At 39.4% G+C, this 16024-nt stretch overlaps 1 protein-coding gene across 1 annotated transcript in view; it reads left to right on the top strand.

The window, feature by feature from the left end:
- LOC146617543 (tubulinyl-Tyr carboxypeptidase 2-like) overlaps window positions 1-11525 on the top strand; it is a 33846-nt gene extending 22321 nt beyond the window's left edge. Inside the window, exons 6-9 of the mRNA XM_085372644.1 lie at window positions 43-280; window positions 368-511; window positions 6034-6152; window positions 11294-11525. Coding sequence (XP_085228770.1) covers window positions 43-280; window positions 368-511; window positions 6034-6152; window positions 11294-11363 — 571 coding nt within the window. The 3' untranslated portion in view covers window positions 11364-11525. The remainder of the gene's footprint in view (window positions 1-42; window positions 281-367; window positions 512-6033; window positions 6153-11293) is intronic.
- Window positions 11526-16024: the final 4499 nt, after the last annotated feature.

Genomic DNA, 16024 nt, shown 5'->3' with positions numbered 1-16024 from the left:
AAAAACTTCCAGGTCTTTCCTTAATCCTGCGGTGTTGATCAGCTACCTGACCAATGGGCTGACGTCTCTCGAGCGTTTCCCCATCAGCTTTAAGACCCAGTTTTCGGGTCACTGCTTTCACCATGTTGTGCTGGGCGTCTATTGCAATGGCCGGTATGGGTCGCTAGGTATGAGCCGCCGCCAGGACCTGATGGACAAACCACTCACCCATCGGACTCTCGGAGAACTGGTGGCTGAATTTGAAAACTCCTACAAGAGATACCAGCACACACTAAAGAAGGTAAAGGAAGAAGATAAAGGGTGTGGGAAATAAATGCAGTCCAAGAGTTAATGAAGAACCTTTAAACACATTTTCTGTTTCTACCAGGTGAAGATTGGTTTGTACGTGCCTCACGACCCACATGTCTTCCAGCCAATTGAATGGAAGCATTTGGTGCTGAACCTGGCCTGTTTGGGAGCTCAGGAGATGAAAAAAGAGCTAGAGAAACATGGGCGGGACATGAGGATGAAGGTACATATTGTGTATTCACATACAGATATGCCCCAGGGTATTTTTCTCTGTACATTTAATTTGCTTTTGTGCCACAGCTCTGTTATGGGAATTTGCTGCCCTGGGCAGTACATGAAAAAGCAATCATCAATCGCAATATATATGTTATCGATTAAATCAGAAACGGCATGAAAAAGAAGAACTGGGGTGATGGTGGGTTGCACAGTGGCTTGCAGATTCATAGCAAATGCAGGTCGGGTAAAGCTACTGTGGCTCAGGAGGCAGAGCGATTCATCTACCAATTGCAGCATTGGTGGTTCTTTTCCCATCCCATGTGACTGTATGCCAATGTTAGGCAAGGTGCTTGTATGAATGTGTGTGTGACTGGGTGAATGAGGCTTGTAAGAAAGAACCTTTTAAAGAAGCTGACGTTTGGGTGTTTAGAAGTGTATCTAAAGTGGGCTGGCACTGTCGACGTTTCCGATTAAATTACCGTTATAGCTTGCTTGAAATAATGCTTTTCTCGACTGATGATTAAATGTTCCATCAGCATCACTTAAGGTTTGGTTTTTCCTGTTTTGTATATTACACTACATAGACACTAGATAGAGTCTCACAGCATTGCTCCATTTAAAATATTAATCAGGTCAGAAACACCTTTATTGGTTTGAAAAAAAAAAAAAGAGAAAAAAGCAACTTTGTGAACATTCAGACATTTTTTTCTAACCGGCAGACTTAGATATATTATGTATACAATAATGCATAAATGGAAAAAGGGTTGTACACTAAGGGAGAAAGTAAGAACAGCCTGGAATGGAAGAGAGAACTGGCAGCCCACAGTCAGCAGCAGTGGAAAATACAGACCACAAACAAACCACAAAATAAATCAGCCAAGATGCTGAAAAACTGAATATTAGGAGGTGAAAATGGGGAAAGTGGGTAATTCCACACTGTGGGAAAGGGGTCTGTTTGACAAAATTCAGTGAAAATAGTTTCACTAGAAAAGATGAAAATGTCTCTCAAACTTAGATCAGCTGACAAAAATTACCTTTTTAAAATCACACACACACACACACACACACACACACACACACACACACACACACACACACACACACACACACACACACACACACACACACACAGTTTCAGTTCATGGTCGTATTAATTAAATTTTAAAATAAAAGCAAATTTGCTATCTGTGATTCAACTCTGATGCAATTTTTTGCATCCTTTGTTTGGACAGACATGGCCTTTTTTGTTTTTTAGAGAGAAAGAACCAGGGAAACACCTTTATTATATTTTTCTGTCGGACCAGAGATAGATGTCGTTTCCTTTGGGCTGAACAGGGAATATAAACTGTCAAGAGTTATTTAGGGCACGATGGGGAAGAAGGAATGTGTGAGTGTACGTGTGAGGAAGGGAGATGCAGAAGTGTTTTGCACAAGGTTAAATGTTTTATGAGGACCCGTAGGTTTTTATTTGTATTTATTATGAGTTTCTTTCTTTTTTGTGTATTCCTGCAGCATTTGCAGTTCCATGAAAGCAATGTGTGAGTAGCTGTGTGATAGACGCTGATGTTAGACAGTGATACAGTATATAACATGTACTGTATGTCAGCAAGTTATGTAGGTCAGTAAGGTTGCAGCTGTCTCGCACGCACATAGAATCACGGGCAGGCACAGGTCAAGTGCATTGGGGTTTGTGAGACTTTGGTATAATCTGCTGTGCTCCAGAGGATGTGAAGTTAGTATAGAGTGCGTTTGTGTCTGTGCCCATGTACAAAATAAAATAGCTGTAATACTGCATAAAAATGTCAATAGATACAAAATGGAATGATCCGCAAATCTCATAAACCTATATTTTATTCACAGTAGAGCATAGAAAACAAACCAAATGTTTAAACTGAGAAAATGCAGCATTTTAAGAAAGATTTTAGCTCTTTTTGAATTTAATGGCAGCAACATGTTTTAAATGTTGGAGTGGGACTATGTTTACCGCTGTGTAGCACCCTTTCATCTTTTAACAATACTCTGTAAACATCTGGGAAGTGAGAGGAGCTTTTTTGGACGTTTGGAACATTCTCCCACTCTTGTATTAGTATTCTAGTAGCTCAGCAGTCCTGGATCATCTTTGTTGAATTTTTCATTTCATAATGCACCACGTGTTTTCAGATGGTGAAAGGACTGGACTGCAGGCAGGGCATTTCACACACTATGACTCTTCTACTATGAAGTAGGGCTGCCACGATTAGTCGACTAGTCACGATTACGTCGACTATCAAAATCGTCGACGACTGATTTAATAGTCGACGCGTCGTTTGAAGCTTTGTAAGATCCCAAAAGACGCAGGAATGAGTAGCAGGATTTAAGAGTGTAATAACGGACTGAAACAGAAGATGGCAGCACTGCATGTACAACGATGCCAGCTGCCGTTAAACCCCGAAGAAGAAGCTGTGTCCCAGAATTCATAGCTCAGTTTCCAACAATGGCGGCAGCTAGTTAGTTTTAATGTTACTCTTATTATTCTTTCTGGGTCACAAAATACACGTTTAACATATTTTTAGGCGAGAATGTAGCTGTGGAAACCTCAAATATCTGCTCAGTTTATCAAGACACCGCATATTTTCAAAAGCGCTCCGACGTTTTCGGAGACGTCTGTTACCCACTAGCTCGATAGCTAGCCGGGGGCAAGGCTAACTAGAGCCGTGAGAACAGCGGACTCCCGGCAAATCGTTTTCAAACCCACCGCCGTCTTTCGCTACTCAGGTTAAACATGATATATGAGTCACTTAGATAACTTAAAAATGTTATTGTTTGGCTTTTTTAGTATTTTATTTGTTCCTGAGTAAATCGGTTTGGCTGAGATTAAAGTTATAGTTTTTACACAGCTGAATAAACGTCAAGCAGACAGCTGATTATCAGAAGTGTGAGATGCTCCAGAATTTACTCCGGTGTCCTGTTATATTTTAGATAGCAAGGAGTTTATTAAACTTCACCGAAACAATCTGCAAATTTCATTAAAATTTAATAAACTATCATCTTTTCTTTATTTTTAGTTAGCACATACCTTAAACACTTAAAGCTGTAAGCTAATGCTAGTTATATAAGAGCAGGTGCTGCTGGTGCAATAAGCTGTACGTTTTACGTCCAATGGATCTGATTAGTCGACTAATCGCAAAAATAATCGGTGACTAGTCGACTATCAAAATAATCGTTTGTGGCAGCCCTACTATGAAGCCATGCTTTTAAATACACACAGTATGCAGATTAGCATTGTCTTGCTAAAATATGCAAGACCTAAAAATACCATGATCTGAACGTTGCTAAAAAAATTGCGAATTCCATGAATGCTAATGCAGATTAGTTTTTTACTTTTTAAAAAAAAAAATTTAATGGGTGCTGATAAAAAAAAAAAAGCTGGATGGTTTATCTTCTCTTCTAGTCCAAAGGATGCAGGGTCCATGATTTCTGAAAAGAATTTAAAGTTTCAAGAGTTCCACTTGGCCTCAGCCCATTTTAAACTTTGGCCCAGAAAAGACACAGATGTTTGACGATCATGATCATATATGGCTTCTTCTTTGGGTGATGGAGCTTTAACCTCTATTTGTGGTTGGCACAGTGAGCTGTGTTCACGTACAGTGATGTCTGAAAAGTCTTCCTGACTCCTTGCTAGGATTTCTATGACAGAATCCTTCCCTTTTTAATGTAGTGCTGCCTTTGAGCCCGAAGAGCTTAGACTTTGTCTCTCGTGTACAAAGATTTCTCCAGATTCTCTGAGACTTTTGATGATATTTGATGTACTATAGATGGTGAGATATTTAAAATCTGTACAGTTTTATATTGAAGAAGATTATTCTGAAATCACCCCATAATTTGTGTCAGTTTTTTTTGCAGAATGATAAAAGTCTGCCTCTCTAAGATGCTCTATTTCTACCCAATCATATAACTGACCTGTTGCCAATTAACCTTAATTAGTTGCGAAATGTTCCTCAAGCTGTTTGTTTTTAGTACTGCATATTTTTCTAGCCTTTTTGCGCTGCTGTACCAGCATTTTTGAGTTTTTTGTGTTGCCATCAAATTCAATATTGATGGCAACTATTTTTCTATATATTTTTCTTGCAGTTTCTCTGTCAAACATTTGATATGTTTCCTGTGTTTTATTTCTAGTACAATATATGATTTGAAGATCATTGCATTCTATTTCCATTTCCATTTTACACAGATTGTATTTCTGTCTTCATAAGAACCTTTGTTGTAGACAGAGCATGAACCCCAAGGTTACATAAAGAGCCAGACATGAGATAAATAGGAATTCTGTCCAAATGACAGTGAAAACGTGAAGCTGAAAAGCTGCTATATAATTAAGCACAGTCGTAGCAAATAGTCACTTTATTCGGGTGTTTTAATGGTACTCAGCAGTGTAGTAGATGTAATTTAGCTATTGGATCAGACATTTAAAAAGGGGGAAAAAAGAAAAGGAATAAAATAGTTTTGCTTACAAAAAACAAAGAAATATGATCCATGTTTGTACCACAAACACATGACGAACACAACCAGCTGCAGGATATTAGCAACTTCCTTTACTGCATTCAGGAAAACTTGCCATCCGGAGTCATCCTTTTCTTTTTTCTCCTGCTGAGAGCTTAATGGTAGCTTCAAGTTGCTGCTTAATACACTAAGAATGCCTCATTTGTCGCTCTGAACTGTATTGTCTGCATGAGTCATCTGTCACAACAGTGAGAAAGATTAAAATAGAGAAAAACACATTATCACATACATTTGTCTGCTGTTCCATTCATCACGGTGACGCTTTCTTCCCTTCATGCTAACATAACCGCTGTACACTGAAATGTTAGAAGTTCAGGGATTCTTTGTAAATATGAAAGCAGGGTGTAAACAGCCATATGTTTTGCCAAACTCTTCTCACTCACTGCTTTTTTTTTAATGCCATCATTCTAAACTTTTCCAGTATTGTCTGCACTTTTATCACAGTTCATAATAATTAAAAGATTAACCTTGAAATAGGTGACAATGATTTTTGTCCACCTGGTGAAAAGGCAATATGACTTAAAGTGCAGCTTTTAAGTCTGAAGTTCTTTAACCTTTCTGTTGGATCAATGCTAACATTGTGTCCAAACACTGACTAGCCTCTGTCAGATACACAGCAGCATATATTTTATTCAAATATTCTTCATTTCTGAATGGGAAACATTAATGATTATTCACCGAGATGTTCTCCAGGGTTTCTTAGTGATCACCTTTACCTCATAATACACTCCGACTGGACCCGAGTGTCACTGGATATTCAACTTCCATCATCAATTATCTAAACTTTTTCCGATATTTGGTGGTAAAAGTGTACAGTTTTGTTATCAGAGCTTTTTTGGTGCATATTGCTGCTGGTGCGGCTTAAAATGGTTGGATGATAGTACACTGATAAGCTAGAAAAGAATGAAAACGTGCTGGTCTGCAGAGTGTTAATAAATTTTAAAACTTTAATAAACTACAATTAGTGATGTTGATTCTTCTGTTTTTTTTAAGATCCTAAAATCATCCAGTGCCCAGTCACCGATCAAAGAGCGAAGCCGAGGGAAGTCCTTATCGCCACGGCGTCGACAGAGCAGCCCCCAGCGACGCTCCATGCACCACAGAGACAAATCGTAAGTTCTTCCCATCGCTGAACAGTTTGTTGCTCAGGGCGCTCGTTGCCTCATATCCTCTTTCCCCGACAGTTTCCACTGGTTAAGCAGCTGATGACATCCTTAAAATACAGAAGGCTTCCACACTTAGAGCAGGGTTAATCAGCAGTGCTGGCAGCTGGTGTCTGTCAGCTTTTGTGTGGTACTTCCATCTTCCTCCCCCTTGTCTTCTTTCTCTAAAGGTCTGCTCTTCAGGTCAAGGAAAGTTTGGACTTTAATTAGTGTGTGCGCCTTTAAAGAATAAATTGTTCTGACATCTTAGTGGCAACAACTGTGTATCTGCTGGGTGGCACTGAGGACTTTATGTATGAGTGTGTGGGTCTGCTTATCTGCTTTTGTCGCCGACAGCTCAGCATTATCATCAGACAGACACTCCTTGTTGTGTTCAGCTGACAGTGTTATCACTATGATATATGTGTGCGTGTGTGTGTCCATATCACCAGCACTCAGCAGAATATAAGGTCTCTAATGCTGCTTGTCAAACACAGGCTTAAAAACAAACTCCATATAAAGTCTGTAAAATCAGAGCGTCCTTGTTCGCCTCTATGCCAACATATTAAAGAATCCAAGATATTGTTTGAAGTATTTAAAGTTTAACACTGTAGCCTTCTGACACACACACGCGCACACACACACACGTATGACGATGCTGAGTGTGTTTGCATGTGCCGTCAGCTGTGTGGTGGGATGTAACACAATCTGACTCGGACGACAGCTGAAGCGTGGCCGTACTGCAGAGTCACCACAAACACACACAGACTCGGCACACGAATTGCTGACGTTGCTAGTGTTGCCATTTGGCTGACTCTCTGTTGACCTTTCATATATTAAGCTCTGCTGCGCTTAAGAGAGTAATTATTTGGGGATCTGCATGTGTATGTTGGTGGTTAGGGAAATGCACTTGGCTTTTCAATTAAATCACTGTCAGTCATCTAACATTAGATCATCATCTCCGCATCGTTTGAGATGATGATCCTAAAATTCTTGACGTAATTGAGCTATTAAACCACACATATTATCACACTGAGCTAAGCTTTCACAGGCTTTCAGCTGCATTCGTATGTTTTTGTTTAGTATATCCACTTTAATCTTTATTAGCTTTGAATGCAAGTTTATATGAAAATTAAAAAGGGCTGTGGCATACAGCTTCTACAAAAGTATTCAGAGCTGAAGATGCCAGGCTTTGTTGATGACTCTGGTTGTCCCTGAGATCACCAGCACAGCTGCTGAGTTTTTCTGTAAACCTCAGAAAATTAAATGTAAGAATCCAGTCTGGGTTTTGGTCCGAGTTTGCAGGTTCTCCCTGTTTCTGCGTGGCTTCCTCCTGCCATTTGAATATACGTGTTTATGGGGTTAGGTTAACTAAATTGGCCATAGGTGTGATTGAGAATTGGTTCAGTAGAAGAAAATGAGTGGCTGGATGGATGGAATCCCCCAACAGCTGACCAACTGACGTAAGACTTTTAGACTCCCTTTAGACTTCTCATGCCCACAGATCTTTTATACCTTGCAGTAGAAGTCTAGCTGACATGAGGTGCATGCCACCTTTTATTGTTGGTGACTCTGCTGTTGATTTGCATTTGGAACATTTTGCTATTCAAAGTCTTTCTCTTTTGTTGTGGTTTTACAACAGTTGACACAGACAAAAAGAGAGTTTCTCAAAAGATGATGAACAAGTCTAGTGAGCTAACTAACTCAAACCTCTGCAGTAACAAAGAGTCTTTCTATCAATGTATGTTTGTGCTTTTGAGGCACCCTTAATCCAAACACTAAAACTTTATCCTCTGCCTTATAACTGGGGCTTCAGTTGAACTGATACCATAAAGTGTAACTGCACAGCTATGTGCAGAATCAAGGAACAGATCTTAATGGTCTGCAGTGAGCATGTTAGTTAGATAAAAGCAAGACTTTTTTTTTAATTAAATGAGTTGTGAAAATGTGAAATGGTTTCCTCATTTGCATAAATCTATTTCTGTTACCTTCAGAGTTCATTTAGCCATGGTTTAATTTTCACTTTCTGTAAGCGCCGTAGTTTCATCAGCTCAGAGAAGCAGTTAAAATGTTTAGAACAGCACATCACCACTTTTAGCCACTTGAATGCGATACTTAAAAAGCTATTACTGTTATCAACGGAGCACTTACACCCTTAACAATATGTTGCCACCTTAGAGCGACGACTTCAGCAGAAATGGTGTAATAACCTGCTGCTGCTTCAAACAGCTGAGAGTGCGGACACAACAGCGCCGGCTCATTTTACAGCTCGAGCGAGACGTTTCAGGAGGCTGTTATCAGCACTGCCCGCTTTATACAAATGACTCAATTTTCAAAATGAATTTCTGTAATATTATTGTTACATAAGCGGCTCTCTACACAGGGACGTTCAAGATAGAAGGATAGAAAGCAAAGAGAAGGGATGAAGGAAAAAAGAATAATTATGTGTTAGAGGGCAAAAGAGATGGAAAAAGATGGCGAGAAGGGGGAGAAGAAACTGAGTAAGTGGAAAAAGGGGAGGGTTAGGAGGGTGAGAGAGGAGAGTGAATGAGAAAAGAGGTGAAGGTCTGGCAAAAGATGAGAAGGAATAAAAAGCCTGTCAGCTCTCCAGACTGGTTGTAACAAGGAACACTTCTCTGTGATGTGTCAGAGAGCTTGAAAGCTTCCTTCTGAGCAGAAATAATAAAGATGGGAGGCGAGGGAGGACAATGTGACATTAGAGGAGAGGGCAGGGAGAAAAGGAGAGACGGAAAGCACTGAAGGAGGATTAAATCGAACACTTTTGGGCTTTTAGAAATAAGAAGGCCTTTTTGATTTTCTGCTGTCTTCACACTTGTTTCTTTCCTTCTGAGTTGCGCTGAAGAAGGTTGGATTAAAGTCACTGTTTGTTTTATTTATTATTATTATTATTGTGGTGAATTTGCCTGTTTTTAAGCTTGCATTCTGACAGTGATATATTTGTGTTCCTCTTAGAGATGGCACGATACCACTTTTTTATTTCCGATACCAGTATCATAAATTTGTATATCTGCCGATACCGATATGAATCCGATAGTGTTTTTTAATCAATAAAACTTATTTTTTAATATCTTGCTGCTTTTTGTATAAGTTCATACTCAAGTTAAAAAACAAAACACTAAAGCTATTCTTTTATACCTGTATGCAAAAAATACACTGCACCCAAAATATCTCATAGTTCAGCAATACTGATCAATCTAATAAAGTTAAACTTACTCCATCCTTCCTATTCTGGTATTTAAAAGAGTAAGCAACCTAACTAATAGGGTTCTAAAACTCCCAGTAAAAAAATAGGGAACCCACCCCCCACCTCATGATGCTTAATCGACGTAATCAACTTTAATTTGATGCAGTGTGGGGGAAAAAATGCACAGAAATCAATTAATTTTGAAAAATAATTAAATAGATTCAACATCTTTCTTCAACAGAATTGCAGACTGCACAGATGGTACCTTCCCAAAGGAAAAAGTACTATAGTTTACTAGGGTATATTAGACTTAACAGTTACTACCGGTATATACAGTAATGGACTTCTATACATTTTACATCAGATTAAAACTTTGGGTGTAAGATTCGGATAATTATTTATTAAAAGCTAGACCTTTTAAATGAGAATAAGAAAGAAAAGTATGTCTTTATGCCCCCTTTTCCCTGTTAATGCCCTATCGGCCCCCCTGGCTAAACTTTGCTAGATCCGCCCCTGCACAGTTACCAGCCGTCAGCTACGTAGAAAAAGATCCTGGTGTACAAAGTAATATTAAATAAATTCTAACAACAGCTTATCAAGCTTAAACGTGCTGCTGTTGTTCAGCCGCTGGTTTCCTCTTTCTGGTGCAAAGTGGGCCAAAAACAAAGAAGAGAGACGGACTCACGACAGAAAAGCCGATCAGCTGATCATTGATCAGTTTCATGATTGAAGTAGCAGCAGGAGAGGGAGGGAGAGAGAAGAGGCCGTTGCTCCATATATTGGTTGTTAAGCTTAACGCTGGAATGCTTTACAAACATTCAGAGATGAACTTACACACTTGCTTTCCTTCTCTCTGGGATAAATTCCTCGGAGATGAAATGCGGGATTGCTAGCAAGGCTACAAATACACACAGCTGCTCTATCACATGACGCACACTGCTCCGACATGCTAGGTTATGAGCCGAGTTATGCTGTGTCACAAGTTTTGTGAGGTGCTTTTTTGATATTTAATGGATCGGATTACATTTTTTATTTCTCTCCGATATCCGATCCAGTAATTTACGTCAGTATCGGACCGATACGTAATATCAGATCGGTCCATCTCTAGTTCCTCTCGTTTTATTAGAAGCCTTTTCTCTTTCTTTGTACAGTGAACTAGGGAACAACTAGACTGCGTATAATGTTATGTTACACATTTGTTTGTGATTACAATATCAGGGTCTTTATGTGCTGTCAGCACCTGCAGTTCCAAAATTCACTTTAAGTTATACAGCGCCAAATCACAACAACACTGTTTGCATATTTAGAATCGCTTTAGTCACTCGCCTCCAGGTTGAGAAAAATTTTATTCAGGATCCGAATCGACTTCCTGCCATCTCTGGTTACTACTGTTGGTTACCTCCCATGTGGACGACCCTTTAGTGTCCACCTGCCAATCAAAGCATCTGTGCCCCTGATTTTAAGCAACTAAAACATGATTTTTATTTGTGTCAGGCAGTCTTGTATTTCTAGCCACTTTTTGATTTTTTTGGTCAGTTTCTAAGCAAAACACTCAAAATTCAGGTGATTTCAATTTATATCTGTTGGTTTTGATGGTCCTTGTAAAAATGAGCTCACTGCATTTAACCACGAAACAACCAACTGAACTCTTAATATACAGTGATTATTGTGTTATTTTTGAGTGAGATGAGAAAAAAGTTGCAGATTAATCAACAGTAAGAAAATAATGAGCGACTGCAGCCATGCTGGGGAGAGTTTTGGGAGATAGTTTGGAGACTTGCTCTCGTTTAGCTCTGCTGCACAACATTAAGGAGCTTGTCAGAATGAAAGAGCTTCTCCAGTTTCTTCTGCCACTGTGCTCTTAGTATGCAGTGCATGTTCAGCAACTTTATGTCCTATCTTTCAGGCTGGCCTCAGTGGAGAGGAAACCTCCAGAACTCAGCATGCTCAATGACGGCTACCAGATCCGCATCTGATCCCCTCCTTCACCTATGAGACTCCCTCAGCTTCTCCATATCCGTCCAGGCTCCTCAGCCACCCTGATCCAAGAGTCTCTACCCAACCCAGCAAGAGAGTCGCCAAAACCCGAGCCACATTTTTTACACAGACGAGGTGGATGGTGTTATTTAAAACAAGAGAATGGCTTAAATGGAAGACCGTGATAATGGTTGACCTGGTCCTGATATTTCATACAGTGTTTGCTCATTTCTGTAGCAATAAATCCCTTAAAATAGTCTCATCATCATCATTCACAGGCCAAGAGGGTGGCTTTTATCATTCTGTTGGTATTTTAAACCAGTATTCTTTTTTTGGTTGAAATAGTCACCCTCTCTTAGAGACAAGCACTCGAGCAAAATCAGCTCAAATTTATTGTTAGGTTATCATATGTATTCACCAGGAGGTGGAATGGGAAGTTGTCAATATAAATAACTGAAAGTATTCGTCAGTGGTTAAAATGACATCGTCGTGCTGGAACAAAGAGATGTTCGGGTGTCGTTGCATCAAACACAACTGGTGAAATATTCACTTGTGGGTTGTTTTGGTGTCTCAGCAGTTCTCAGAACACCAGGGGAATTATGTTTTATCACAGGTGGAAGTAATGATGACTGTTTTGTTTGTTTGTTTGGGCAAAGCCACCATGAAGACGACTGAAATTACCACCTGTGTTAACAAGCACAAGAGATTAAAGCTTCATTTTTACATTTTTTTAAGAATGACAAAACAACACTCGACTTTTATATTGTGGTTTGCTGTAAATGATCCAAGTCATAACTTACTCCTCAACCAGCAGCAGTTTTAGGAAGATGATTACGTAAACTCCTGTGTGCCAGCTGTATTGATTACAGTGGAAGTGCGATAAAGTATGCGGGGAAATCAAAGATGCAGAATCAATAGAGAGGATAAAAGAAGAAGAGGATGAGGTAAAGCAGTGTGAGAAACGAGGAAGTGATTCAGAGAGACGATTCACTGCAGAAGACGGAGTGATCATTAGAGCACTGCGGCAATGTTCATGTTTCATCTGCTCCTCTTCCTCAGGCGTCTGTTGAAACGTAACCATAACTCATGGCAAAACTTCATGGAAGAAGATCGAAAGACTCCAGGAACAGGCTAGACCCAGTTAATAGTCACTTTTTTTTAATATGAAGACAGAAGGACACATTTTCTGTCAAGATAAATAGGCAGACTTAGCATTTACGTCCACATCTATATTTATTAAAGAGACTCATTTTCCATCATATTCACTTTGCAGCAAAGAGCAAACAAAAGCTCTGCTGTTGGATGGAAGTCAGACAAATTTAAAAAAATAAATAAATAAAACAGTTGTGGGTATAATTTCTCACACAGCTCATGTCTGAGCCATAAAGGCAGGCAGGCGGGCGGGGGGGGGGGGACGGCAAAAGCTGGCCAAGATCTTGGGAAACATTGATCATAATCTTTGGTTTGTAGTGTGGGGGAGAAAATCAATATGTAAATTTTGTTTTTCTCATCCTTTCATTTACCAGTGACCGACTGGATTTCCCGTTTCCTGGTAAAATAGGAAAAATCTACACTGAAAAAAGCAGAGCTCAAATGAAAATGGTAAGCTTTGACATAAAAACAAGAACCTGCAAGCCAAACGTTAAATACACGGTGTTCTGTTCTCACACAATGCACCAAAAAGAAGAAAAATCTTGATCCAAAAGTCAGGAATCATTATTTCTAAATCTGGCTTGGAGAAAACCTGTAGAGTTCAGCTGTGGCCACTCTGCATGTTCACACAGTAAACCAACATAGTGCTGGCCAGTTGACTGCTGTTCCACCAACAGCTGGGACATAAAATGATTCAGCTGGTCCAAGATCAGCTGTAGCCAGTTTCTCTACTAAGGCAAACAAGGAGCGATGTTGCTGACTGAATGAATCTCAGCAACAAAAGCCTCATTCAAGACGGCCAGAGAGGATGTAACAGTCTGTGCAAGCTGTCGGCAGATATCAGAGACGGGGCCAGAGAGCCCTTCAAGGTGTTTTGGTACAAAATGAGAAAAATAGTTCTGAAATCTCCAGGTTTTAATCTAAATTAGATTGGCTTTTTTTTCTTAATAGCATGAAAAAATATATATTTTACAGCCAATATAAAGCTGTTTTAAAAAAATGATCAGATATTACCTAAAGGACGATATTCGATGTTCTTTAGCTTCCCACTTGTGTGCCGTCCAGTGTGACACACACTCTAACCAAATCATTTATTTGTGAGAACCGTGCAACGTCTGCAAAATGAGTGCAAATCTTTTTGTGGTTTTTTTTTTTTTTGTCTAAGTACAGGAGACAATAAGGGCAAAACACGCAAGTTCTCAGAGCAGCCCGAAGAAGTTTGTTTTTGCCCCCTGAAGCCAAGTGACCTATAAGAGTCCATTCAGTACTGTATGCAGTTTCATGCTTGATCTATTGTAAAGGTGGTCCAAAAATTCCAGTCAAGCTTAAATCCAATGTTTTTTTTGGATTCTCCTGTTGAGGCCTTCAGTGAATAGCTAAGCTAAGCTCAAAAGCTTGAAATTAATGAAGCTTGAAATCACACATTACATGCGTTCAGCATTTATCCATCTGAATACAAATGCTTGAAATGATGGCTGAATATCTCATATCTGCATATCCGGATTTTCTTTCAAACTGTACGCAAACGTTTAATCAAAGCAGATTTTAAGCATACATGCCTTTATGTGATCTGTGATCTACATCGTGTCTGTTACATCCGCAGAATGTACCGCATGGTTTTAAGTCTTTTGGGTGACAACTGCAGAAGTCAGTTTTAATTCAAAACAAGATATTTCTAAGTACATCCACAGTCCTCCATCACTGCCCACAGACCAGCTCATTCAGAGAAATTTACATGAATTTGGTGGCTTAGGATAAATATTCAGAATTGTATGGTGGAATAATTTGATGATTCAACATTTGACTTCTATAGTTTTCACCTGAACCTTTAACTCAGATTTGTGTTTCCCAAAACACCCAAAGTTTAAAGCTCATCTTTGTTCACTTACACCAGGGCGCTGAGTAAAGATCCCTGTGGAACGCTGTTTTTAAACCTTGTGCTTCGGTTTTAAAAAAGGAAAGTTAGACATTGTTAAAGAGGCGAGGAGTGGTTCCTGTTTTGTTTGACAGTTAGTGGCAGTAGGTTGCTGATGAATTTAACATAATTAAGGAAAGTCCAGAAAGTCTAGAAAAATCAGAGGTAGCTAAATCTGCTTTTTCAGCACAGTGTCTATCCATATAGTGCCACACACGAATTAAAGCTGATTTGGTAGGGAGAATTTACAGTGCAATAGGTCACACCAGCTGCCCTGGAAGAGGTTCAGATGGGAAGAAGGAGATGACCCAACAAGGAAGATTGTCCAGACTTTGATCATGCAATGTTTTACTACTATTAGCAGAGTTGTAGAACATGATATGCATATGAAGGAATCAAACACATTTGTTGTCCCTTAAGGAAAGACTGTGGTGAGGAACCCTTAATTTGGCATTATTCACTGGGTGCCTTTAACAGCGTGTGAACCTGGTCTTAGTTGAACTGTGTGTCTAACAGAGCAAAGGTGATCTTTAATGGCTGGAACGTTTTGGGAAAACTTTATTTTTTCTTTGGTTATTCAGAAGGATTTCGGAAATCTATGTGTAAATGTGATCATTTGATTGTTTTATCGATTTTCTTTGACTGTTTCACTACACCCTCTTAATCACAGAACGTGTGTTTTGTTGCCACTTGCCACTGCGAACATTTTATGCTAGCTTTTTGCTTCAACAGTGAGCTATGCACGCACTGTGTTAACCGAAACATATGAATCCTTGTCTTCCAAAGTTGAAATGCTGGAGGGGGAAAGTGTTTGTTGCTCAATGTACACAAGGCAAGTCGTGTTTTCAACCATCCGCACAGAAAAAAATCTTTCAGAATGATTCTACTTAGCTTTTTTCTTCTGTATATCCAGGCTGATTCAAGGTGCTGTGAGCAAAGCAGAATATTTTTTAGATATTCCTGATGTTTGGACCAGCACAGCACGGAGACTGTTACATGTGAAACTCTGGAGCAAACTAACCAGCCGAGCGCGTTCATATTTGTGCTGATGGTTGCGTGTTGATACTTTCTAAAGGCTTGATGTTTGTTAGCATATAGGAGAAGCACAAAGTTATTCTGCTTTTTGAGGCTGTTTCACTGCAATGAAATGATGCATTTTCTTACTGAAGAAGCAACATATCTCAGAAGATTTTTAGGAATGACAGGCACTGATGCCTTTGTATTTTTGGAACTACAAACTGATGATCAACAAGTTTCGAAGGGCCTAACTTCAGACTGCTCTCTATGACTATGATGACTTTGTTCAAAGAGAAAGATCAAAACTTTACCCAAAGACAGTGATAAACAACCAGACTGCTGAGCAGGGACACACAAACTGCATCATGTTACGTTTCACTGAGGTCACAAATGGCAGCAAAGCAACCTGAAACAGTTAAACTCCATGTAGCAACTTACATTTGTTTCTGTGTCCGTTTGCAATTGCAACTTCTGTGCTTGACAATTTATCTGACTGAATTAGTTTTATTTGGAGTTTAATAATCGATTGTAATCTATCATTTTGAATGACAAGTGTTTCTTTAAAAAAAAAAAAAA

Source organism: Diplotaxodon limnothrissa, linkage group LG15 (assembly GCF_057381915.1).
Source record: "Diplotaxodon limnothrissa isolate DT_005_m linkage group LG15, D_limnothrissa_male_GT1.1, whole genome shotgun sequence".
Taxonomy (NCBI): domain Eukaryota; kingdom Metazoa; phylum Chordata; class Actinopteri; order Cichliformes; family Cichlidae; genus Diplotaxodon; species Diplotaxodon limnothrissa.
This window is presented reverse-complemented; position numbering and strand designations above follow the sequence as displayed.